We start from the raw sequence: 23592 nt of genomic DNA on the forward strand, positions 1-23592 counted from the left end.
AGGGGAATCAAAAATGTAAGACGACATTTTATTTTAAATATAAAATAGAACTAATTCGATAAACGATAGTTCGTATTAGCTAGAGTGTTAACCCTTTTAATGTGTCTGATATATATCAAGAACAAAATTCGTATTAATAATTGAACATCGTTGTCATCGCGTGTGCTACATCAATTATTGCAGTTCCGGCCTTTCGACATAATTTTATTGCTAAGTTTTACGAAAACTTCTTTCTCGTGAATGCTCGTTCTGATGTTTAGATCCGGAGTATACGGTGGAGAAACCTAATAATTTACAATACCACTAACGAATAGTAATATTCCAACAACACCCTTTGAGCGTCAAAATATTTTCAGGCATTGTTATTTAATTTTTTGGAAAACTTTATATATTACATATACCAAACTGAGTGCAGTCCCTCTGCACAACCTTGATGGTTTTCGTTAGTGATTTTCACCTATTTTCATTCAGTAAGTTTGAAAAAGCTTTAGTTATATACAAAAATCGTATAAGGGCGGGACCGTAAGGGAGTCTCCCCAAAAATTATATCCGAATAACCTTCCCTACTCCAATCTCCCATATCAAATTTTACTTTTATTATTATTATTTTTTCGTTTTTTGGTTAACCGTATTTTGTTAGCGGGGCAATGGTTCTACTTCGCCCATCTGAAATACCAAGACTTCTCATAGCGTCAAGGAAGACGTCTACCAGGCTTCATTAACAGTTCCATTTTTACTCAAGTTATCGCAACCTGTTGCCCTGGGTGCTTCTTCAAATTCTTTCGCTCATGCCGTCTGTTACAATCATTAAAATCTATCACTATCGGGTTTCCTACTATTTTAAATACTTCTTCCATTAATAAATAATATATAATATTATATTATCGATTCAAACATTGTATGCATTTTGCGATACTTCAATGCTGGTAATGCAATCGATCAATTCTACTGAATGAGAGACATAAAAAGCACTTCATAAATTTAAAATTATACACATATCTAAGCATTTACAACTTTCCAAATGAGAGAGCACTACTTGATCTCAACCCAAAACGCTTGAGACCGACAATTGCGAGAATAAGAGAGATATGTTGTAGATTATTATCAAGACATTGTTCATTCAAGAAATGAATACAACCGTTAGGACTCTCAGGACAAGTGTTAGGACTATGTAATGCAGAGTCAATCAAAGTCAATTCATATTAATCATTGCTTAGGTACCTAAGTGTTTATGTATACACGTTTGTGTGATCTTGCACTGATATACAGATGTCCACTAATGTGCTCACCTAAAATTATTTGGTTAGTGATTCGAGAAGCTACCAACTGCGGGAAGAGCGCTTTACCACGTGTTTCAACTAATGCTTTTTTTCAAGCAGTGCGAGTAACTGATACGATTTCTATAACGAGTACTCATTTTTAATAACGACTACAAGTTTTAAGCACAGAATATTGCGAATATTTTTATGCGCAAAAATTTCCGAAATAGTTCGACTTTTTAATCAAACACACAATACCTTTATAGTAAAGTTTAGCGACAAAAAAAGTAGTGAAACTGAATGTTTATTCACTATAAGCAACATTTTGTCTTCTACTTTGATAACAAGTGCCGCTTCGACGGTTATTTGCGAAGGTTTGTACAGCGACTCCAAATACCACGCAGCTATGACAATCATGCACGAAGCTTTCCTAGAATTGCGAAACGCATTTCCTGATTTGGACGTGGAAGTGCGAAGCATTCTAATGGCCCGCTCTCAGGAAGGAGCAACTATAACCGACATAAAGGGTAAGTTAGTACTCCCTCTTGAAGGCATTTACTTTTGTAGTTTACCTAATTCAAATATTTATTAGATATTCTTCTATAAAGATTCTAATAAAGATTTACAACTGTCATAATTTGCTAAGATAGTTTATATGAAAGCCAATTATATTTTATGTTTGATCGTTATGTGATATCTTTTGATGTAGGAAGTTTATTTTTCATACATATACATATACACATATATAAAATTTCGAAAACTGTTGGTTGGTTACACATATGATCACATTTGGGTCGTTTTGAATACTTTACTTTTTTATGTATTGTTATAGATGATTACCGAAAAAATATGGGTCTTGTGTTTCCAATTTATCAAAACATCACCGAGTTCCTGCTCTCAATTCCGTTTGTGACTGCATATTGTAATGAAAATGGCAAGCTTATTTTTAATGTCCGGCCTTCAGCAAGAACAAAGCATATCTACGATTTGGTACAGCAGCAAAAACCTCAACAGCATCAAATTTCAACTCAAAAACAACAGTTTATTCAATATAACGAACAAAAGCGATACGAACCAGTCGTAAACAATATTTCATCTCAGAAAAAGGAATGCGATGAGCTTTGGTACTGCAAGCACAAACAGATTGATTACGGAAATAATACTGAATGCATTGATAAGAAACACGTTGATGATAAAATAAGCGAATCGACAAATATAGATGTGGCAAAAACTAAGGTGGGTCTAGAAAAATCCGCATTATTGCCGGCTAATGATCATGACGGTGTTTCGAATTACAATGTGGACGCAGGAAGCAATAATTATTATCAAGACAACTGTAATCATCTGTAAGTATGATTTCCATTTCCATACCAATTGTAAATAATTAACTCCATATTTTTTAATAGTTTCAATAGATTATACAACCAACCAAAAGTGGCGTCACAAAATCTCGGACATAATTTCAATAACAATCATTATTCAAATTTGAATAGTCGACTTCCGAAACAACAACCTACACAAATAAAATCGATAAGTCAAACAAGTCAATTTAGATCGATACAACAGCAGAACTATTTAAACACGAACAAACTGGAAAAGCAATTCAATCCGTTTAAACAACCTACGGCGAGATATATACCTACAAGTACGAGTCGACCGACCTCACCAACATGTACCAAAAGCAGTCGATATAATGATTCGATCTACACGACAGATTCCGACTATGAGGCACATCTTTTGGACTTCCCCTTATTGGGTGATGATTTTTTTCTGTTTTTGGCGCGTATGGAATTAAGATGCAAGTTCAAAAAATGTAAGTTGAAATATAAACAGTCCAGAAACTGTAGTCCGGCAGTAGTCAGGCCTATCGACGAACTATCCAACTCTTCGATAGAGACACTAAGGTTTTCCATCCACGCACGGTATACTAATATATACATACATATATTAATAAGTTAAACTTTACTCACTCGTCCTATATTAAGTAGACATTCGATTAAAAATCATCTCAATGATTACTTTTGAACAATCGATGGTGGTCGTCAATTTTATATAGACCCTTATTTAATATATGTTAATATAATATCTTAACCTTATTGCGTTAAAGTATCTCAATTATTGCAGAAACCCATTTTTAAACAAATTACCATATATTTAATGAGGGAACAGAGTTTATTTATTAACATCACAGCAAAAGAGAAAATAAATTTATCGATTGAAAGAGTGATCTTGTATAGAAATAACTTATGGAAGTTTTTTTTTCCTATAACAGGTAGGCTCATCAGCCGCTTGTCCTCTTCAATATCGATGTATCTACTGCTCTTTCCGAAACCGAGCTTCACCCAGTAAAATGTGTTTTTATCCATCATCATAGTCATACACCATTTTTTTTTTCTCAAATCGCGAATAATTTCAAAAATATATCCATTTTTCGTATTCTTCGCATTGTAAACTAACCTTATATTTTTAATTTATATTATGATATACATAGATGACAAAGTACTACAGAGTGGGCTTTGCGTATCTGGACAAACTATTTGCGGTGCAATTAGGCGAGTTCGACAATTGGAAGATCAGTGTAAAAGTGTTATCGTTAACATCGGATCTGTGGATATAATGAAAGGTCGGTCGTTGGTACAAATAGAACATGACTTTCGCGAACTTATCAACCTAATGTTCAAAAAGGGATTTACACCAATTTTAACGACGTTGGCACCCCTTGCAAATTTTGCACACGATGAGCATACCAAAAATAAATTGGAGCGTTTCAACAGTTTTATAAAAAAGGAAGGTAAATTCTCGTTGGTCATGGACATTTGGAGCTGCCTAGTTAATGAAAGAGGCCATATACTATTCGATTGTTTCCAGAAGTAAGTAACCATCCAATAGGATCTAAAACTAAGCGCTTCATAATGCTCTGACTAAATATATTTTACAGTGAACCAAGAATGGTAACGGGTACCTCAGAGCCGTACGTGTTTTGGAACAAAATTGGTCGACAACGAGTTTTGCAATTAATAGAATCGCAATTGGAGTATTAATATTTTTATATCATTATCTTCGTCCGACCAGAAATTTAGAATGTTGTTGTTAAATTTTTTTAATTGTTTTAAAGTGTATTTGTGTTTGTTATGAAGGCGGTAATTTTTGCTAGATATAACCTAAATCTATTTCTTAAAAAGTAATAGTTAGTTATTATCATAGTAATATTGATTATTTCATTATTTTGTTGTATATCTTCTTTAGGAACGAATACGGTTGGTAGGTGTACTTCAAAAATGGTATTCAAATATATATCGGTGCACAATATATATTTTCGAATCAAGTTTTTGAATATTCCTACCTTAAATACCATTATTCCGTTGAAAATGTAAACAATTTAGCTTCTACAAAATCAATACCGGTTGATTTGTCGACAATTGTAGAAGCTAGAGCATTTTCCACATAATGATATATTTCAGTGTTCTATTTAAGTTTAAATATTGTACTATGTGATTTATTAATTAATAAGTTAAATATGAACGAGCCATAACATTTTATTAAATCTGAGATAGTAATAAGATTTCGGACAATTGCACTCCAACATCCACTAAAGGTGCAACATCCTTGTTGTGCAATTGTCCATTAATCGCAATATAAATATACTGCCTAGTGAGTACGCCAAATATAAGTAAATGTATTTATGTAAATGTATGTATGTAGGTCAATAGAGTTAGGTGTTTAGAGATTCTATTGCAATTACTTTAATAGAAACTTAATTTAATTAAACAAAAACTGTTATTTTCTTTTAACTCCAATTTTTGTTAAATAAACGCCAGTTGTAATTTTTGGTCTTATTGCAGCTTACAACCAAACTGCAGTTGAAGTTATTGATTGTTATTGATAACAACTCAATGCATCAAAAAAATTAAAAAAAAAATAGTTTACAGAAATAGCAAAAACTGACAACTTTGAAGAATAAGTTGTAGCCTTGACATCAGGTTCTCAGGTTCGGAAAAGTACAATGTTTTTTCATTATTTCTTATTAGCTGTTTGAAATTTTGAAAACATTAGCTGTCTTGGTCGATTTTCAAAAAGTGTTGTTACATTATCCGCTTGATCTCTCCCATGTTTATTCATTGAAGAACGCGCGTAAAATGGACTTGTATGTCGTGTATGGCGAAACGATTTCATACAGATCGAACACACATGTGTATCGGGTATGGCCACTGTTACTCAACTTTACAACTTCTTACTTATAACTAGTTTAAACTTTACTCTAGCACTATTTCACATAAATCGCTTAAATGCATGGAAAATTATGGCGTTCATTTGAACTTAAAATCGTTATTTAATAGATTTCATTAAATTTATTTACATATCTGTACATACAAAACTTTTACATTCTCTGCAACATGCTACAAGAATATAAAAATATGGTAGCCAGGTTTGACCGGCAATTATACATCACATATTGTAATACGAATGCTAGAAAACACACTACTCAACGCTCCTTAAGTACTCCACTGTAAACCCAGATTGCGGTTCAAATATATTTCATTTTTTTTTATTTAACTAACGTTCATATATACTTATCAGTTCAAAATTTAAACATAATGATGAAGTAGGTATCTAAATAGATTTAATAACCTTCATCGGATATTTCAATGTCATATTGTGGAAACTTATCGAGCAATATTTTTTTGGTTTCTGCGTGGTCCGCCTTTCCAAAACCCTGCAAAATATAATTGTTAAAATTGTATATATATTTTTTTGAATAAATTGTTAGAACCTGTGAATAGCCGTACACTTTTATTAACTTCAAATCCGGGTTGTGCTCAATGCGACCACCGCCAAGACATTCTGTTTCTAGTCCTAATCCCTTACAGGATTCGCTGGATCGATCGTAGATATCGGCTTAACAAAGAATCAACATATACACATATACGTAATTACTTTATCCATAAACATAAGCCGAACTAATTCTAATCTTACAATGCCACTGACAATCTGCGTATCCTCTTACAATGTTTTTATGTGAAGACTCATCCTTTCCGTATACCTTTATTAATACATACTTGAAAACTCCTTCCTCAATATCTACACTTGGAACCGCTGCTAATTTTGCATCAGCCATTTTACAAAGCTTTCGAAAACCTGGAATGCATTAATCAATTAGGATATATAATTGACATGACAAAATATCTTACCCAATCTAATCACCGAACCGTACATCATGGATAATATGATACGAAACTCTTCTCTTTTGCTTGTTGAGAGAGCCCATGAACTCATTTTTGATGTTGGCAACAAAGCCAGATCATGGGCTACTGAACAGCTGACAGTCAAAATGACGAGCTACCACTAAGAATCCCGCAGAAATAAATGATTAAATGGTTCGTTTTTGTACGATGAGTTTTTTGTGATTTTTGAATTACTATTAACTTTTATTTAAATGGAATTAATATGTGTATATTATTTAAGAAACGGTGGCTATTTGAACAAAAGTAATATACGTTCTTTGGCAGTGTTAAATGCCATTTACGTAAATACATATCTGATTACAAATTTTCTCTTAAACTTTTAGAGAATATATTAAGGTGTTTATTGGTTTATAAAATATAAATAAATATATGTTACTAAATTCAACTAAGCTAAATTTTTGTTTATGTTGACTAATAATATGTACGATTTTTAATTATTATAATATTTTATTATTTTTATGTGTAGATGTTTATTGTTTATCTTAAAATATATATTTATAAGTGTTTGTGTTGGTGTAATATTGGTTAAGAAGTCTCTATTAAGCGTAAATTGCAAACCAATAAATACCCAAGAAATCGAATAAAAATCTCCTAACTTATGTTTTCCCGCAGTGGCACCACTGCCAAATGTTATAAAAAATGCGGACTTTGACAGCTCTCTCACGAATGAAAGAGTTTCGTATCATGTTATCTTTGCCGTACATTACACATTGGGAATGTTGATAACCTATCGCCAATAAGTTTTCGAATTTATGTCGATAACTCCATATTCACAATCGACAATCGAAATCGATCCGGATTTGTCTACAAACAGAAATTCGTAGTTGCCAGATTGCTTGAGTACCGATGTGTTGCCAACGATCTCTATATAAAAGCACAGTTCCAATCGGCAGGTTGTCGACTAAAGTGTAAACGAGTTATAAGTAATAGGCTGTACAATGGAGAAATGTGTAATAAAGTGGTAAGTTGTTTGAATTAGAAATAATTTTATAGCCATCAAATAGTGACTTTTATTTGATAAAGAGTAAGCGAACTCAGAGTTTAGTTTCAACGTAGGCGATTGTTTTGGTCACCCCGTTACAATATACTTTCAAATATATTACAATTTATTAATAAATCTGATGGGCAATTGTTATTGTTTGCGCTGATGTGGCCATTGTAGAAACCTAAATACATATACAATGGATGTGGCGTAACGTAACGTAATAGAATATATATTTATCGATAATATAAACAGCTGTAATCTAATGCAACTGACTTCCTCTATGGACAATATTCTTTATTTATCATATATTGTTTACCATAGCATTTATTCATTTTCCAACAAATATGAAATGTAATTCAGAGAATGACTTGAAAATTTCAATTAGTGAGATACAAATTGTTAAAACATGTTGTGTATGTCAGGATCATTCTACATCACTAACTTTGGTGGAAAAAGCATTCATTGGAGAACCACCTATTTTATTAAGTGATCTACTGCTTCAATGTTTTGATTCTATGGATAAATATCAATTAATAGTTGGTGAGGATCCATCAAATAATTACATATGTGACTCTTGTGTAAAATCTCTTGAGGAGTACTATAACGCCGTACAATCCGTTTCTATTAAACGGAATGAGTTTCTAAGTAGAGTACAAGATAAAACTAACACACCAGACGGTGTAGAGTATTTTGTAATTATTGAATCTCTGGAAAAGAATTCAAACTCGTCTGACCTACCAACTAAACATGTAATTAACGAAGAATCTAATTCACATCATTCGGATGACGAGTTTGTTAAAATTATTAATTCAGATGATGAATATATAGCGTTAAATTCGTCAGAAGACGAATTTGTTAAAGTTATTCAACCAATCGAAAATTTTGAAGATGAGTGGTCATCAGATTGCTCAATTAACTCAAACGGTAAAAAATTACTATTAATTTAATGAAGTAATTTGCATTAATTTCAAATTTTTTTGAATAGGTCGAGAAACTACAGAACATCTTCGAAAATCCTTGATAACTATTGAACGTATGCCAAGAACAAAGTTTAGGTTTTGTTGGCGCTGTGATAAAAACTTCCCATCGGATGATGCCTTTGAAATTCATTTGAAACTAATTCACACAAAAAGTAAAAAAACTATATACTCGTGTCAACAGTGTCAAAAAAGTTTTCCATCCGAAGACGAACATAATGCGCATTTGTCCAAAGTTCACTATTCAGATCAGTTACGATGTGAAATATGTGGTGCTTCGTTAGCATCATCTGTACTCTTGAAGACGCATAAAATGACCCACGAAGAACTTAAGTGTTCCATATGCTCGAAAATGATGTCAACTCGTAGAATGCTTCAACGACATATGATGACACATCGCATGGACAAGAAACACCAATGTCTTGAATGCGGTAACAAGTATATATCGAAGGCGTTTCTCCAAAAACACATGCTGATTCATAAAGATGTTCGCAGCCACATATGTCAGGTTTGCGACTTTAAATTTAGAACTGCATGGAATTTAAAACGCCATCAAAAGCTACATTGCCTTGGCGATATAAGTCGACAGCTTACAGATCCCAGTACGCAGATCTAAGTATTTTATAACTATTATAAACTTTACAGAGGTAGTCAAAATTATTTACACATCGGACGTTTCACACAAAAAGCTTTCGCTTGTTGTTGTTGTCGCAGGGTAACAAAATGTTATGTTGTTGTAAGCCCTGATCTATTCCCGAGCGAATGAAGTCGGTTTGGCAAGAATAGCTAGAAATATGGCTGAGAAATAAGCAAATGAACGGAAGACCCGCAGTGGTCAAAAGTATTTACACACATTTTTTTGCGTCAAAAGTATTTACACACAACTTGACATGGATTATCCTGTTGTTTTTTAATGATGATTATCAAATTTTAATGTTCAGTATAAATTCCTATTCTAAGGCGATAGATTCATAATAGGTTACATTACCATTGGCATCAATAACAGCTTGCTTTATGGTCCGAATTGATTCAGCACAATTGGGCGCTAAGTTAACAGTTAATTTAGACCAAATGTCGGTAATTTCGGCGTTTTCGGTTATTATATCAATTGTCCTCTGATATTTCACGAAAGACCAAACATTTTGACTAAAGTTTTGGTCAGGGCTGTGCGGAGGTCAACTTGATTTGCTTCATTTAAAACTTTTGTAGGTAAAGATCCTTCATGAAATGGAGCATTGTCCTGTTGTAAAATGTAGTCAATAGTTGGAAAAGGCCGACGGACCACTACAATGACTTGGTCATGTGAATTCTGATATATCCAGATGATTTAGGGTCCCTAAATTAGTACCAAATCTTCAAAACAGAAGTAAGAAAAAGATGCAATTTAAGGCAAATGAGTGGAATATCGCTTTTTTGGTTTCGGAAATATTGACCACTTTATGCATAACGTAGGTATTTATGTTACTATTTTTAAATGTCCTTAACAGTGTAGCATCATTGACTGTTCATGCAATATGCTGATTCGATGCTGCTGCAATATTAACAGGACTAATTGTGAGATTTTGCATGACAGTTCCTACTAAATTTCTACATTATCTTGGAGTTATTTCAGGTTTCTGCCCAGTACTCTTTAAAGTATCCTTGCAATTGTTCGTCTCCTTCTTTTTAATAACATTATAAACAGTATTCCATCAAATTCTATAAATTTTAACCAACTCCGAAGCCGAAACCCGAGTCTTAAACTTAGGCACAGTCTCCATTCTAGTTATAATCGATAATTCCTTTGTTTTCGACATTTTATTTACCAATTTTTCTATTGTAAGGCTGAGTTAGGTTGTTATGAATGCAATAGAATCCAATTAGTTCTCTTGCTTAAACCAAATCCAAGGATAAAGGCTAAGTCGCCATGTGTAAATACTTTTGATGCAAAAAAACTGTTTGTAAATACTTTTGACTACTGCGAGTCTTCAGTTCATTTGCTTATTTCTCAGCCATATTTCTAGCTATTCTTGCCAAACCGACTTCATTCTCTCGGGAATAGATCAGGGCTTACAACAACATAGCATTTTGTTACCCTGCGACAACAACAACAACAAGCGAAAGCTTTTTGTGTGAAACTTGTAAAAAAACGTCCGATGTGTAAATAATTTTGACTACCTCTGTACATAAAAAAGGTATTCACTTGTCGCTATTCAATTTTTTATAAAATGCAAACTAAATATTGAAATTAATTAATACATTAAATAATATGGAAATAAGTATTTCTACTCCTCTTATCATCCCGATCATAGTTGTAGGTCTTGCAAACAGCGGTTATGTGAACAAAACTTTTTATTCAGTAATATATTACGAAAGTATAAAAAACAAATTAAAAACATTAATATAAGCTTATTTAATCATTGGAACTACACGTTTTTCATTCTAATTCAGCCTTAAGTTTGTATTTTTTTTGGTTATATCTATTGTGGCTCAAGACCACATATCGTCGTATCTCCTCGCAAATGGCATTTTTATCCATGTCAGGAAAAATATCTAGAGTATAACGTTTAGTAAAAAAGTGTGTTAGAATGCTTGTAGCACATTTAAGCATACCAAAAATTAACCCTGCGGATTTAAGCTTCAACAATGTTTTTTTGTTATTTCGCCCCTCTAGATTGTAATGGTACATTAGGTCATCTGAAAACAGCCTTCGCAGTACGCCGTCAATATTGCCTTTGAAGCCTTTTGCGTTCATCATTATCCGCATCTAATACACAATATGGAAGAACATTAAACCTGTATTACATTCAACTCGTATACTTAAAATACAGATAATTAATTACCATAACCTCTGTGCTTTCTTTTTTTAGAAGTTTTTCTTCAATAAAGCGCACATCCACCTCCGATGTCATGGGTAGTTCCGAAGCGAGTTCTGTATATTCTTCGTCCTCTAAGTCACCAGTAATACGGCTAAGTGAACGTTGCGTTTTTGACACTTCGACGTGACATTCGCGCAGCAATTTATTTTGCGCTTGTACTTCCGCTTTGTCAGGCATCTAGAACTATAAAATAAGTATTTGTTTCACTTTAAAATTAAAAGTCAAATTCTATTCCTTACATTATCTTTTAGTGATTTTTCAATTCCAGTGAGACGGCCTTCAACACTTCTTAAAAATTTCAATATTTCTTTTTGTCGGGTTTCCATCGCAACCATCTTCTGAATAATTTCTGAAATCCTTGTTGAGTATTCAATATTCTTATTGAGTAAATACAAATAAATGTTCAACTTACCTGTCTGACTACCAGACGACGATGAACTTACTCCGCTTACATTGGATATGTGATCACTATTTCCTAAATCGTGCATATCGAACGTCTTATTTGAAACTTCTCGAACTGATTCATTCAGTTTTCGAAATTTTGTCGCCGAAGCTTCAAATTTCGATTCTTCCTTGCTTAAGAGATTTGAAAAGGTTTTTTTGTTCATTATAAAATCCAAGTCACGAACTGAAAAATCGATTAAGAAGATTTTAAAATTGCTTAGTATTAAAAAAATAACATTTCGCACATATTTTATATAATATTTTTAACATTAAAAAACAGTAGAAAAGTTGATCACACAATTGTTCATATGAAATTGACTCAGTGACCACTTGAATACATAAACATACAATTCGTTTAAATCATATTAAACAATAAGGTAGTTATTGCATTATTTAGGGTACTAAAAGAACGTCATTATTAATCTACAACTTGCCTCGATTTGTTTTTGGCGCTATAAATAATAAATTCTCCAATCTTCTGAATAATGTCAATTGTTTTATTCTCAGTATATACAGTAGAAAACCTTTTTTTGTTTACATTAATTTTCATCTTTTAACACACCACCGAGGCGTACTTGGGTTGTGTGCTACGCCTTTTTTGCTACAATTGTGGTAATTAGGGTGTTGTGCTAGCATTTAATCTTCACAAAACTTTTAAAGTCCGATGAACAGTACTTAAATTATTATTAAATAAAATAAATTCTTTCATTATTTTTGGAATTATTATAAATTATTTCGGATATTTATTAAATTTTATGGTGGTATTAAGTGTTATTTATTGATAAGTTAGTTATATTTTATTTACAAGTGTATAACGCGATTCAACTAATTTTTAAATATTGTATTTAGGATCATGACATATTTTGTTTTAAAAATGTTTAATAAGGAGGCAACCACGTATCATTTCAAGCTTAAAAAACTTTTGTGTACTTCCAAGTTTTGCAATTCAAAGTATTTTAAATATAATTATTTGTAATAATTTAAGTAAAAACTAGCAAAAATGGGTTTTTTGCTAATTTTGTGCCAGTTAAGTTTAAATAAATGTGGCCAAAAATAACGTACCACAGAGAAGTACTTTTATGAGAGCTGTATTTTATTCTCACCACTTATGAAATATCTCATCAACATTTTATATTTTTTTTGCAATAATATGGCACACATTGATGTTAAAATCTTCTATAATTGAAATATAGTATAAATAAATAATTTCGCTTTATATAAGACAGCTATATACACTGGTGGTCACATAATTAAGGACACTCCGTTTTCTTTTAAAATATTGGTTTATTTTATAATTTAAAAGCGACATATTTTTTTAAACTTCAGTTACCATATTTATTATCTTCTAAGGTATAGATTTATTGAAAATTTAACGAACAAATTGTTTCCCATCTGAACCAAATAAATTAAACTTGGATTCATCGCTCAACAGTATTTGTTTCCAAAAATCTAAGGGTTTTCCGATATACTCCTTTGCAAATTTAATACGACTCTTTAAGTTTTTGTTTGATACGTGCGGTTTTGTTCTTGCGATTCAAGAAGACGACATCTGATGGTTCGTGTTGATACATCGTTGGTCAGTTGATCCTTTATCGTGCCAAGAATTTGCCTGGAAGTTTTCTGGGCCGTTTCTTATTTTACTCCCTGTCCTCCGGAATGAATCAAAGCATTGTGAACCATTGATTTTGAGCATAAAAGTTCCTTCGCTACGGCTCTAATGGACATTTTTTCCTTCACGTACTTGTAAATAATCATTTTCCTCAATCCTGGAATTCTCTTTCGACCCATATCTAACAGTTATTTTATTTGATATTGAATATTTAGTTAATATACAAATGATTTATACAACTTACCGCAAGTTTTTGTGTTAAAATAATAAAAAATCCAATAAAAAAAATTGGTGTCCTTAATTATGTGACCAAGCACCAGCACACTCCAAATACAATAAACTCATCAAACCGCCGAATTTTAGAAAAAGTGTATAAATTTTTCACTCAAAAACGTGCTACATTTTTGAGCACAGTTATAATATACCGTTGCAATTTACAGTGGGTCTCTAGGCGAAAATTTAGTGCTAAAAACATTGAACTGAAACGTGAGTTAAACTACTCAACTTTATTTTGTCCCTAATTATGTGGCCACCAGTATATGTACATAATATTTGCTATTTTATGACTAAAGTTTTACTAAAATGAAGTACTCAATATATACAGCACTGCGTTTTTTCCAAGATATAGCCGCCATCTTACTAGCCGGCTATCTTACCACCGAGAATTCCCCACGAATAAGGTTTTCTATTTTATGTACTGTGGTTTTAGTCCAAAACATTTGGTTTGTTTACATTAATTTTCTCACCACAGTGGTGTATTTGGGTTGTGTGCAAGGTTTTTTGCTACTATTCTGGTAACGCCGGTATCCATATACCGGAGCTAAAAATTTGTTTTCTAAAAAAATTAAGCATAATAAATGGCCGCCTATCAGCACAGATCTAAATCCCTGGTATTGATGACATGTGTTCGAAAGTGAACGACTACCTCCTCGAACTTTCTAGTTTCTTCTCTGCGAGGAGCATGGCACTCGCACCCGCTGAATCCTTGGCGACCCTTTTTACCAATTGGACGAAAGAGTACAGTCTAAATATTAATATTCACGTCTATGGCACACCAATACCGACTGTGAATAATCCCAAGATTTTTGGTGTCACATTTGTCAAATATATATCTCATAGATAATGCAAAGGGCAATTTTATCTCAACACGTCTATACATGTCCCTGCAAGACAGGTACCGGCGAATTCTCCGGTGAAATGCCAGGGAGCGGTACCCGCAGTTTCAATGAAAGTTTCTATGCCATTCTTAAGGGCGAATTGACAAAAGTACCCGAAACTATTGTGTACGTGTGATCGTTCATCCCTTTCTTGCACATTACATTCATCATTTAGCAATGTATATATACCTCTTGCACAATTTGGGGAATGGTATTGGTACAATCACGGATGAAAGACCCAATACTGCGAACCAAAACTACATGTGCAGTTTCAGTACTGCGACCCACAAAAGACCAGAAACTATACCTGCTATTTTCGGTTAGTTCTACTAAAATCCCAAATGAGAATTTAATAACAAAATCATTAATTATATTTCATATTTATTTAAAATATCATGCCATTTAGGTGTTTATTATTATATTTACTTTATAAATGTATTATCGTACTTCACTATATACATATGTAAACGTATTGAATATTTGAACAATTTTTGCTATCTGACAAAGGCTGGAGGAAGAGTGGCAAATGTCAAATACCCCGAGCGGCCTGGAAGTGTAAGCTGCGCACATTATGTGAGGACTATTTTGGTTTCCTTAGGTGATTTGGAAGATCTGTTCTTTCATTAATTTCATTAGTACTAGATTCGTCCATTTTCTGGGAGGAGAAATATAAAGTAAAATTAGAATTTTTACAACATAAAAGTTGGTAATAATTACCTTATGTTTCAGGAATTCTAAATCTAACACTGGCAACGTGCTAGTCTTAACATCCATGCTCTTGCTGTAGTATTTCCATTGAACTAATTTCGGTGAATCCATGTCCTTGTAAAGCGATATAACAACGTTATGATTTCTCAATACAAGGTGAAAATTAATCAAAAAAGTCCTCCTAATTGAACATACAAGAAGTTTTTAAATTTCTATGATCACAAACATTCACTTAAATTTATCCTCTGATTTCTATGTTTCAGCTGCTGGTATGGCCAACTGAGGTGCTGGTAAGTCCTAAAAATACTGCATCTGCTTTGCCCTCTAGCTCATTGGCAAAACCCAGTTGACACACGTCGCGACGATAAACGGTTACAAAATCACCTAAACCATGTGGTTCCAATTCTTGTGCTTGTGTTGACCAAAAGGTTTAATTGCACGTAAAAAAGTGACATTAAACCTAATACATACATATCTGGTGTGTAAATGATTTGTGTTCCATGTAGCAGCGTTTGCATCCATAGTTCTGGATTTGCTTGCAGCACATATTCCATCGCTTCGAAAGTTCTACACTGCTATCATAAGTGACACCAATAAGTTTGCGTACCTTTAACGCGCCATATGAGGTTGGATAAGTCTGTATGGAAAATTAATTAGAATTTAAAGCAAGATAATATTATTATATTCAACAATTATTTACGTATTCAATGGTTTTGCCCTTGATGTTGACCAATGTTGGCGTAGCTTCTATGTTATCTTTGGCTTCTAATTGACAGTGCAATGAAGTATTACTGTATCCACCCTCTTCAATTCCATATTTTGGCTTTACAGCCCTATTCTCATGCCCTCACAAAAATCACCACACTCACTATTGTGAGGTTTTTGGATTTTGTGATATGCGGAACCACGCCCATTTAAAATTTTGTATACCATTTTGAGAGCAGCTCTTCTGTACCATCTTTACAATGAAATTTAAGATTTCTGGTTGTTTTCCTTACTGAACTTACTGCATTTTTAGTAATTTTCAATATAACCTTTGTATGGGAGGTGGGCCGTATGACCCGATTTCCTTCATTTTTGGACGGTATAAGGTAGTACCTAAAAGAAACGACTCTAGAAAGTTTCTTTGATATAGCTTAATTAGTTTGCGAGATATGTACAAAAAACATAGTAGTGGGCGGGGCCACGCCCAATTCCCCAAAAAAATTACATCCAAATATGACCTTTCCTAGAACAATCCTTTGTACCAAATTTTCGGTTATCGCCATTTTGTGGGAGTGGCAATGGTCCGATTACGCACATTTTCGAACTTAACCTTCTTATGGTGCCAAGAAATACGTCCTCCAATTTCATTTTCATTAAGATATCTCAATTTTTACTCAAGTTACAGCTTGCACGGACGGACGGACAGACGTCCGGATTTGAACTTTTTTCGTCACCTTATCATTTTGATATATATAACCCTATATTTAACTCGTTTAGTTTTGGACTTGCAACCAACCGTTATGTAGACAAAACTATAATACTCTCGTAGCAACTTTGTCGCGAGAGTATAAAAATAACCTGGGTGTAAATCTTCGTCTATAGAGGCTGTGCGTCAGTGTCCTTTGCTTTACAAAAATAATGCGTCCTTATCGGATCGGATATTTGTAAACAAATGTGTAAATATTTGCGTGCTATAACGAGCATGGAGAATTGTTCTTTGAAAATAAGGGCCTCTATAAAAGTTCGGTTATCGAATAATTGTGTTTTACCGAATCTGGAGCAATATGGACGTACCTTGCATTTTCATTTGTTGAGCGATTTGCTGCCAACCACATCTACGATCCGATAAGGACGTATTATTTTTGTAAAGCAAATGACACTGACGCACAGCCTCTATAGACGATGATTTACACCCAGGTTATTTTTATACTCTCGCAACAAAGTTGCTACGAGAGTATTATAGTTTTGTCTACATAACGGTTGGTTGCAAGTCCAAAACTAAACGAGTTAGATATAGGGTTATATATATCAAAATGATAAGGTGACGAAAAAAGTTCAAATCCGGACGTCTGTCCGTCCGTCCGTGCAAGCTGTAACTTGAGTAAAAATTGAGATATCTTAATGAAAATGAAATTGGAGGACGTATTTCTTGGCACCATAAGAAGGTTAAGTTCGAAAATGTGCGTAATCGGACCACTGCCACGCCCACAAAATGGCGATAACCGAAAATTTGGTATAAAGGATTGTTCTAGGAAGGGGCATATTTGGATGTAATTTTTTTGGGGAATTGGGCGTGGCCCCGCCCACTACTAAATTTTTTGTACATATCTCGCAAACTAATTAAGCTATATACCGTCTACCGACGGCTTATACCGTCCAAAAATGAAATAAATCGGGTCATAACCACGTCCACCTCCCATACAAAGGTTATATTGAAAATTACTAAAAATGCAGTAAGTTCAGTAAGGAAAACCACCAGAAACCTTAAATTTCATTGTAAAGATGGTACAGAAGAGCTGCTCTCAAAATGGTATACAAAATTTTAAATGAGCGGTTCAAAAACCATATCTTCCTTACTTGTTTTATAATTCTTTTGTTTTTTAACTTTCGACTGTAAATACGCAGTTTCATTTGTTTCATTTGTTTACAAATTTTACATCAATTTGTATTTATTTTGAATTTTTTTCTTTTGGAACAACTGTTTGACAGCAAAATGCTTTTCACCTCAATTGGTGTCTTTTTTAAGCTTTTTTCTTATGAGGTTCGAACCAGAATAGACTCACAAAATATACGTCACAAGAAACCTCACAAATTTTTCCTCACAACTCAGTTATGAGGTTTTTTCAGAATAAGGCTGTTAGAAAACTTTTATTTTACGTTTTACTTAAAACTTTATTTAGGCTACAGATCACTAAATTAAATAAAACACGCAAAATAATACTTCACAACCAGCCATGATATAAATCAAAACAAAACTTGTTCAAACACGAGAACTTTGTTTGTTTCTTTCTATCATTCAGGGTGCTGTATGAGAGAAGAGTTGAGTTAAATGTTTATGCACATTTTACCCTTTGTTGCGTATGTGTGTATGTAGTGGTGTTATTAAAATTTCTTTGAATGTGTTGGAGTTTTAGTACCCATGACTTGCTGGGGTTGTTCATGCCAGATGAACACAACCCTGCATTGTCCTATAATACGAATTAAAGGACAATGCATAATGCACAACAGCGCCAACATAACCCGCGAATATACACAACAGTAAGAACAATAACCCAACAAGAAAGTGAGTAAACACGGACGGACAGAAAGCGCCAAAACCGAGTCACCCCAGGAAACCAACAACCACAACAAAAGATCATCAAATCATCGCGGGATTACCCACCCAAGCAAAAGGTTACATAACTATTGTTTATAATTAATCCTAAATTGTGAATGATCTACTAACCAACATGTATGTATGTGATTGGCGTTGCAAATGTTAAGCCGGTTATAGCCGAATCGACGATAGTGCGACACCTCTCTCTCTCCTTCGCAGTTCGGCGCCGGTTGGAGATCCCAAGTGTAACCAGGTCGCTCTCCACCTGGTCCCTCCAACGGAGTGGAGGCCTTCCCCTTCCTCGGCTTCCTCCGGCGGGTACTGCATCGAACACTTTCAGGGCTGGAGTGTTTTCGTCCATTCGGACAACATGACCTAGCCAGCGTTGCCGCTGTCTTTTTATTCGCTGAACTATGTCAATGTCGTCGTATAACTCGTACAGCTCATCGTTCCATCGTCTGCGGTATTCGCCGTTGTCAATGTTCTGAGGACCATAAATCTTACGCAAAATTTTCCTCTCGAAAACTCCTAGTGTCGTCTTATCTGATGTTGACATCGTCCAAGCTTCTGCACCGTAAAGCAGGACGGGAATGATAAGCGACTTGTAGAGCTTGATTTTGGTTCGTCGAGAGAGGACTTTACTGTTCAATTGCCTACTCAGTCCAAAGTAGCACCTGTTGGCAAGAGTTATTCTGCGCTGGATTTCGAGGCTGACATTGTTCGTGTTGTTGATGCTGGTTCCCAGGTATACGGAATTATCTACGACCTCGAAGTTATGACTGTCAACAGTGACGTGGGAGCCAAGACGCGAATGCGCCGACTGTTTGTTTGATGACAGGAGATATTTCGTCTTGTCCTCATTCACCTCCAGACCCATTCGCTTCGCCTCCTTATCCATGCGGTAAAAAGCAGAACAAACGGCGCGGTCGTTGCTTCCGATGATATCAATATCATCGGCGTACGCCAGGAGCTGTACACTCTTGTAGAAGATTGTACCTTCTCGGTTTAGCTCTGCAGCTCTTATAATTTTTTCCAGCATCAGGTTAAAGAAGTCGCACGATAGTGAGTCGATTTTCCAGGTCTAAAGCCACACTGATAAGGTCCAATCAGTTCGTTGACGGTGGGCTTTAGTCTTTCACACAGTACGCTCGATAGAACCTTGTATGCGATATTTAGGAGGCTGATCCCACGGTAATTGGCGCAGATTGTGGGATCTCCCTTTTTATGGATTGGGCAACGCACACTGAGATTCCAATCGTCAGGCATGCTTTCTTCCGACCATATTCTGCAAAGAAGCTGATGCATGCACCTTATCAGTTCTTCGCCGCCGTATTTGAATAGTTCTGCCGGCAATCTATCGGCCCCCGCTGCTTTGTTGTTCTTCAAGCGGGTAATTGCTATTCGAATTTCTTCATGGTCGGGTAATGGAACATCTGTTCCATCGTCATCGATTGGGGGATCGGGTTCGCCATCTCCTGGTGTTGTACTCTCACTGCCATTCAGCAGGTCGGAGAAGTGTTCCCTCCATAATCCCAGTATGCCCTGGACATCGGTTACCAGATTACCACCTTGGTCTCTACATGAGGATGCTCCGGTCTTGAAACCTTCGTTAAGTCGCTTCATTTTTTCATAAAATTTTCGAGCATTCCCTCTGTCTGCCAGCTTCTCAAGCTCTTCGTACTCACGCATTTCGGCCTCTTTCTTTTTTTGTCTGCAGATGCGTCTCGCTTCTCTCTTCAGCTCTCGGTATCTATCCCATCCCGCACGTGTTGTGGTCATTTGCAACGTTGCGAGGTAGGCAGTCTGTTTTCTCTCCGCTGCGAGACGGCACTCCTCATCGTACCAGCTTGTTTTTTGTCGTTGCCGAAAACCAATTGTTTCGGCTGCAGCGGTACGCAGTGAGTTTGAGATGCCGTTCCACAGTTCCCTTATACCGAGATGCTGATGAGTGCTCTCAGAGAGCAGGAGTGCAAGTCGATTAGAGTATTTCGTGGCTGTCTGTTGCGATTGCAGCTTTTCGACGTCGAACCTTCCTTGTGTTTGTTGACGGGCATTCTTTGCTGCACAGAGGCGGGTGCGTATCTTCGCTGCGACCAGATAATGGTCCGAGTCTATATTTGGACCTCGGAGCGTACGCACGTCTAAAACACGGAGACATGTCTTCCGTCTATCACAACGTGATCGATTTGGTTCCGCGTGTTTCGATCAGGAGACAGCCAAGTAGCTTGATGTATTTTCTTGTGCTGGAATCTGGTACTACAGACTACCATATTTCGGGCCCCAGCGAAGTCGATCAGCCTCAGGCCGTTTGGCGATGTTTCGTCATGGAGGCTGAATTTTCCGACTGTTGTGCCAAAGACACCTTATTTACCCACCCTGGCGTTAAAATCGCCAAGCACGACTTTTACATCGTGGCGGGGGCAGCGCTCATAGGTGCGTTCTAGGCGCTCATAGAAAGCATCTTTGGTCACATCGTCCTTCTCTTCCGTTGGGGCGTGGGCGCAAATCAACGATATGTTGAAGAACCTCGCTTTGATGCGGATTGTGGCAAGTCGTTCATCCACCGGGGTGAATGCCAGGACTCTGCGACGGAGTCTCTCTCCCACCACAAATCCAACACCAAATTTGCGCTCCTTTATATGGCCGCTGTAGTAGATGTCACAAGGACCCACCTTCTTCCGTCCTTGTCCCGTCCATCTAACCAACATATGTACATTAAAACCCACTCATTTGTATAACTAATACACACACACATACATTGTATATCATATACCCCACTCACCCAAATACACTACAATCAATTTATATTAAAAATAATCATCTTATTTTATTTGGCACACCGGCAACTCAACGTCGAATACCTCGACACATGTGTCGGTCAATCAGTCCTTGAATCAGCTAAGAAGTTGCATTGTAATAGAATTGATAAATAGAATAGAATAATATTCCACCTTCAGTATTTTGTTATGCATTGAATCAATGCCAAGACGCGTAAATGATACCTTAGCCAATCGTGGTCAATTCATATGTACATAGATGCTTTACTACAAGGAAATATCTGTATCGAATATCAATTGTACAAATTAATTTGTGAAACAAATTATTATAACTATTTCTTTTTTCAAATTAATACAGATATCGAGGTAATGTTCCAAGGGATAATAAAAAAAAGTTTACCAGTTGAGCCGCAAAATCTTTTTAAAACAAACTATTCACAGATGCTTTACTAGAAGGAATACTCTGCATCGCATTTCACTAGTATAAAATAATTTGTGGTTTCGTTTTATCATTATTGTTGACGTGGCAATACCAACATCCTCTTAAGTTTTAAGGAACTCGTGTAAGTTATCTAGATTTTTACTCTCTTTGACGGATAGACAGATAACAGGATTTCCACTCATGAACAAAACTAGCCGATTATGTGCAATATATTTCGATAGTATAAAAAACACATTAAAAATTATAATACATACAATATTCTTATTTAATAATAGAACTACATGTTTTTCATTCTAACCCAGCCTTAAGTTTATATCTTTTTTGCTTTAATCTATTGTGGCTTAAGACCACATATCGTCGTATGTCCTCGCAAATGGCATTTTTATCCATGTCAGCAAAGATATCTAGAGAGAAACGTTTAGTAAGAAAGTGTATTAGAATATTTATAGCACATTTGAGCATACCAAAAATTAACCCTACGGATTTAAGCTTCAACAATGGTTTTTTGTTAATTCGTCCCTCTAGATTGTAATGGGACATTAGTTCATCTGAAAACAGCATTCGCAGTACGCCGTCAACATTGCCTTTGAAACCTTTAGCGTTCAACATTATCCGCATCTATTACACAATTTTAAAGTACATTAAACCCGTATTATATTCAACTCGTATACTTAAAAGACAGATAATTAATTACCATAGCCTCTGTGCTTTCTTTTTTTAGAAGTTTTTCTTCAATAAAGCGCACATCCACCTCCGATGTCATGGGTAGTTCCGCAGAAAGTTCTGTATATTCTTCGTCCTCCAATTCACCAGTAATACGGCTAAGTGAACGTTGCGTTTTTGACACTATAACGTGACATTCGCGCAGCAATTTACTTTGCGCTTGTACTTCCGCTTTGTCTGGAATCTAGAAATATATAATAAGTGTTTGTTTAACTTTAAAATTAAAAGTAAAATTCAATTCCTTACATTATCTTTTATGGATTTTTCAATGCCAGTGAGACGGCCATCAACACTTCTTAAAAATTTCAATATTACTTTTTGTTGGGTTTCTATCGCATCCAGCTTTTGAATAATTTCTGAAATACATATGTATATTTTTCATTGAGTAAATACAAATATATTTTCAACTTACCTGCTTGACCACCAGGCGACGATGAACTTGCTTTTCTTTTGCTCATTGTAAAATGAAAAGCCAATTCACGAACTGAAAAGAATTATTTCATTAAAACATACCGATTTTGGGGAGATTTTAGTTACTGGGGCGGCAAGATTTGTAGACATTGTTAATTACATGTTAATTAGCCCAAAATAAACACTTTAAAAAAAATAAAAAATTGATATCGCGCACCGTATACGAGATATCAAGCGTTGAAGTTAAGTGTTAACATCAGCCGATGGGCGCACTCATGCGTGATGCATGTGTTATGTGATTGATTGACTAGCTCTTTCGTGTAGAATTATTTTCTGCATTACATTCTGCAATCAAATCTTGGCGTCCCAGTAACTAAAATCGTGCCCCGATTGTAAAAAGTCGCGGTAAAAAGTGTATTGCTATAATAAGGTAGGTATTGCATTATTTAGGGTACTAGAAGAGCTTAACTTTAGAAACATAAAATGTTTGCACACAATTGAACTTAGCCGGCGTCGAACGTCTTGATTAAAATAGTCGAAAACATTTGGTTTGTTTACATTAATTTTCTCACCACAGTGGTGTATTTGGGTTATGTGCAACGCTTTTTTTGCTACTATTATATACTGAGTCTACTAAAGCACAGTGGTTCCCCCATAGGCCAAAAATCAAAATATCCATCTCGCGATTTTTTGTCAAA

The 23592-nt window shown here is 35.1% G+C and overlaps 6 protein-coding genes across 13 annotated transcripts in view; 2 read left to right on the forward strand and 4 right to left on the reverse strand.

Moving 5' to 3' along the window:
* Positions 1-2458, reverse strand: part of LOC105215715 (tight junction protein ZO-1) — a 54898-nt gene extending 52440 nt beyond the window's left edge. Inside the window, exon 1 of the mRNA XM_054236154.1 lies at positions 2335-2458. The gene's annotated coding sequence lies outside the window, so the exon portion shown is untranslated. The remainder of the gene's footprint in view (positions 1-2334) is intronic.
* LOC105215719 (maternal effect protein oskar) lies at positions 1187-5924 on the forward strand. Of its 2 annotated transcripts, XR_008472870.1 has the most exons (6): positions 1187-1786; positions 2092-2605; positions 2666-3072; positions 3751-4129; positions 4198-5458; positions 5522-5924. XR_008472870.1 is itself a non-coding variant. In XM_011189780.3 (5 exons), exons 1-5 carry the CDS (start codon positions 1666-1668, stop codon positions 4298-4300), a joined length of 1524 nt encoding a protein of 507 aa, XP_011188082.1. In that variant the 5' UTR covers positions 1187-1665; the 3' UTR covers positions 4301-5924. The 2 variants fall into 2 exon arrangements, 1 of the variants encoding a protein (XP_011188082.1); XM_011189780.3 differs by having other exon boundaries at positions 4198-5924.
* Positions 5790-7320, reverse strand: LOC105215720 (sex-regulated protein janus-A). Its single transcript, XM_011189781.3, has 5 exons — positions 7199-7320; positions 6449-6465; positions 6234-6395; positions 6031-6155; positions 5790-5973 (listed from the first exon to the last, which is right to left on the reverse strand). Exons 1-5 carry the CDS (start codon positions 7204-7206, stop codon positions 5881-5883), a joined length of 405 nt encoding a protein of 134 aa, XP_011188083.1. The 5' UTR covers positions 7207-7320; the 3' UTR covers positions 5790-5880.
* A 178-nt stretch (positions 7321-7498) lies between these two features.
* Positions 7499-15704, forward strand: LOC105215722 (zinc finger protein 431-like). Its single transcript, XM_054236158.1, has 4 exons — positions 7499-8411; positions 8473-8972; positions 11118-11241; positions 11314-15704. The coding sequence occupies exons 1-3, from the start codon at positions 7832-7834 to the stop codon at positions 11133-11135; spliced, it is 1098 nt and encodes a 365-aa protein (XP_054092133.1). The 5' UTR covers positions 7499-7831; the 3' UTR covers positions 11136-11241; positions 11314-15704.
* Positions 9104-11930, reverse strand: LOC105215721 (uncharacterized). Of its 2 annotated transcripts, none has more exons than XM_054236159.1 (5): positions 11735-11930; positions 11562-11671; positions 11293-11499; positions 11057-11210; positions 9104-10996 (listed from the first exon to the last, which is right to left on the reverse strand). In XM_054236159.1, exons 1-5 carry the CDS (start codon positions 11928-11930, stop codon positions 10881-10883), a joined length of 783 nt encoding a protein of 260 aa, XP_054092134.1. In that variant the 3' UTR covers positions 9104-10880. The 2 variants fall into 2 exon arrangements, with proteins under 2 accessions (XP_054092134.1, XP_011188084.2); XM_011189782.3 differs by having other exon boundaries at positions 11287-11499.
* Positions 15705-21931: 6227 nt separating the features above from the next.
* On the reverse strand, positions 21932-23475 carry LOC105215726 (uncharacterized). 6 transcript variants are annotated; one of them, XM_011189799.3, is made up of 6 exons: positions 23390-23475; positions 22896-22967; positions 22730-22839; positions 22455-22667; positions 22225-22378; positions 21932-22164 (listed from the first exon to the last, which is right to left on the reverse strand). In XM_011189799.3, the coding sequence occupies exons 2-6, from the start codon at positions 22939-22941 to the stop codon at positions 22049-22051; spliced, it is 639 nt and encodes a 212-aa protein (XP_011188101.1). In that variant the 5' UTR covers positions 22942-22967; positions 23390-23475; the 3' UTR covers positions 21932-22048. The 6 variants fall into 6 exon arrangements, with proteins under 6 accessions (XP_011188101.1, XP_054092136.1, XP_011188099.1 ...); XM_054236161.1 differs by having other exon boundaries at positions 23021-23433; XM_011189797.3 differs by having other exon boundaries at positions 23112-23432.
* Positions 23476-23592: the final 117 nt, after the last annotated feature.

Source organism: Zeugodacus cucurbitae, chromosome 2, assembly GCF_028554725.1.
Source record: "Zeugodacus cucurbitae isolate PBARC_wt_2022May chromosome 2, idZeuCucr1.2, whole genome shotgun sequence".
NCBI classification, from domain to species: Eukaryota; Metazoa; Arthropoda; class Insecta; order Diptera; family Tephritidae; genus Zeugodacus; species Zeugodacus cucurbitae.

What these genes read in the sequence shown, in the direction of transcription:
- LOC105215719 (XM_011189780.3), top strand. Translation starts at nt 1,666, where the DNA reads ATGACAATCATGCACGAAGCTTTCCTAGAATTGCGAAACGCATTTCCT. An exon ending in AACTATAACCGACATAAAGG is followed by an intron (nt 1,787 to 2,091) that starts GTAAGTTAGTAC and finishes GTATTGTTATAG; the next exon opens with ATGATTACCGAAAAAATATG. An exon ending in AAGATGCAAGTTCAAAAAAT is followed by an intron (nt 3,073 to 3,750) that starts GTAAGTTGAAAT and finishes TGATATACATAG; the next exon opens with ATGACAAAGTACTACAGAGT.
- LOC105215720 (XM_011189781.3), bottom strand. An exon ending in CGCAGATTGTCAGTGGCATT is followed by an intron (nt 6,156 to 6,233) that starts GTAAGATTAGAA and finishes TTCTTTGTTAAG; the next exon opens with CCGATATCTACGATCGATCC. An exon ending in AAGTGTACGGCTATTCACAG is followed by an intron (nt 5,974 to 6,030) that starts GTTCTAACAATT and finishes TATATTTTGCAG; the next exon opens with GGTTTTGGAAAGGCGGACCA.
- LOC105215722 (XM_054236158.1), top strand. Translation starts at nt 7,832, where the DNA reads ATGAAATGTAATTCAGAGAATGACTTGAAAATTTCAATTAGTGAGATA. An exon ending in TTGCTCAATTAACTCAAACG is followed by an intron (nt 8,412 to 8,472) that starts GTAAAAAATTAC and finishes TTTTTTGAATAG; the next exon opens with GTCGAGAAACTACAGAACAT.
- LOC105215721 (XM_011189782.3), bottom strand. Translation starts at nt 11,930, where the DNA reads ATGAACAAAAAAACCTTTTCAAATCTCTTAAGCAAGGAAGAATCGAAA. An exon ending in AAAAATCACTAAAAGATAAT is followed by an intron (nt 11,500 to 11,561) that starts GTAAGGAATAGA and finishes TTATAGTTCTAG; the next exon opens with ATGCCTGACAAAGCGGAAGT. An exon ending in AAGAAAGCACAGAGGTTATG is followed by an intron (nt 11,211 to 11,286) that starts GTAATTAATTAT and finishes ATTGTGTATTAG; the next exon opens with ATGCGGATAATGATGAACGC.
- LOC105215726 (XM_011189799.3), bottom strand. Translation starts at nt 22,941, where the DNA reads ATGAGCAAAAGAAAAGCAAGTTCATCGTCGCCTGGTGGTCAAGCAG. An exon ending in AAGAAAGCACAGAGGCTATG is followed by an intron (nt 22,379 to 22,454) that starts GTAATTAATTAT and finishes ATTGTGTAATAG; the next exon opens with ATGCGGATAATGTTGAACGC. An exon ending in ATCCGTAGGGTTAATTTTTG is followed by an intron (nt 22,165 to 22,224) that starts GTATGCTCAAAT and finishes GTTTCTCTCTAG; the next exon opens with ATATCTTTGCTGACATGGAT.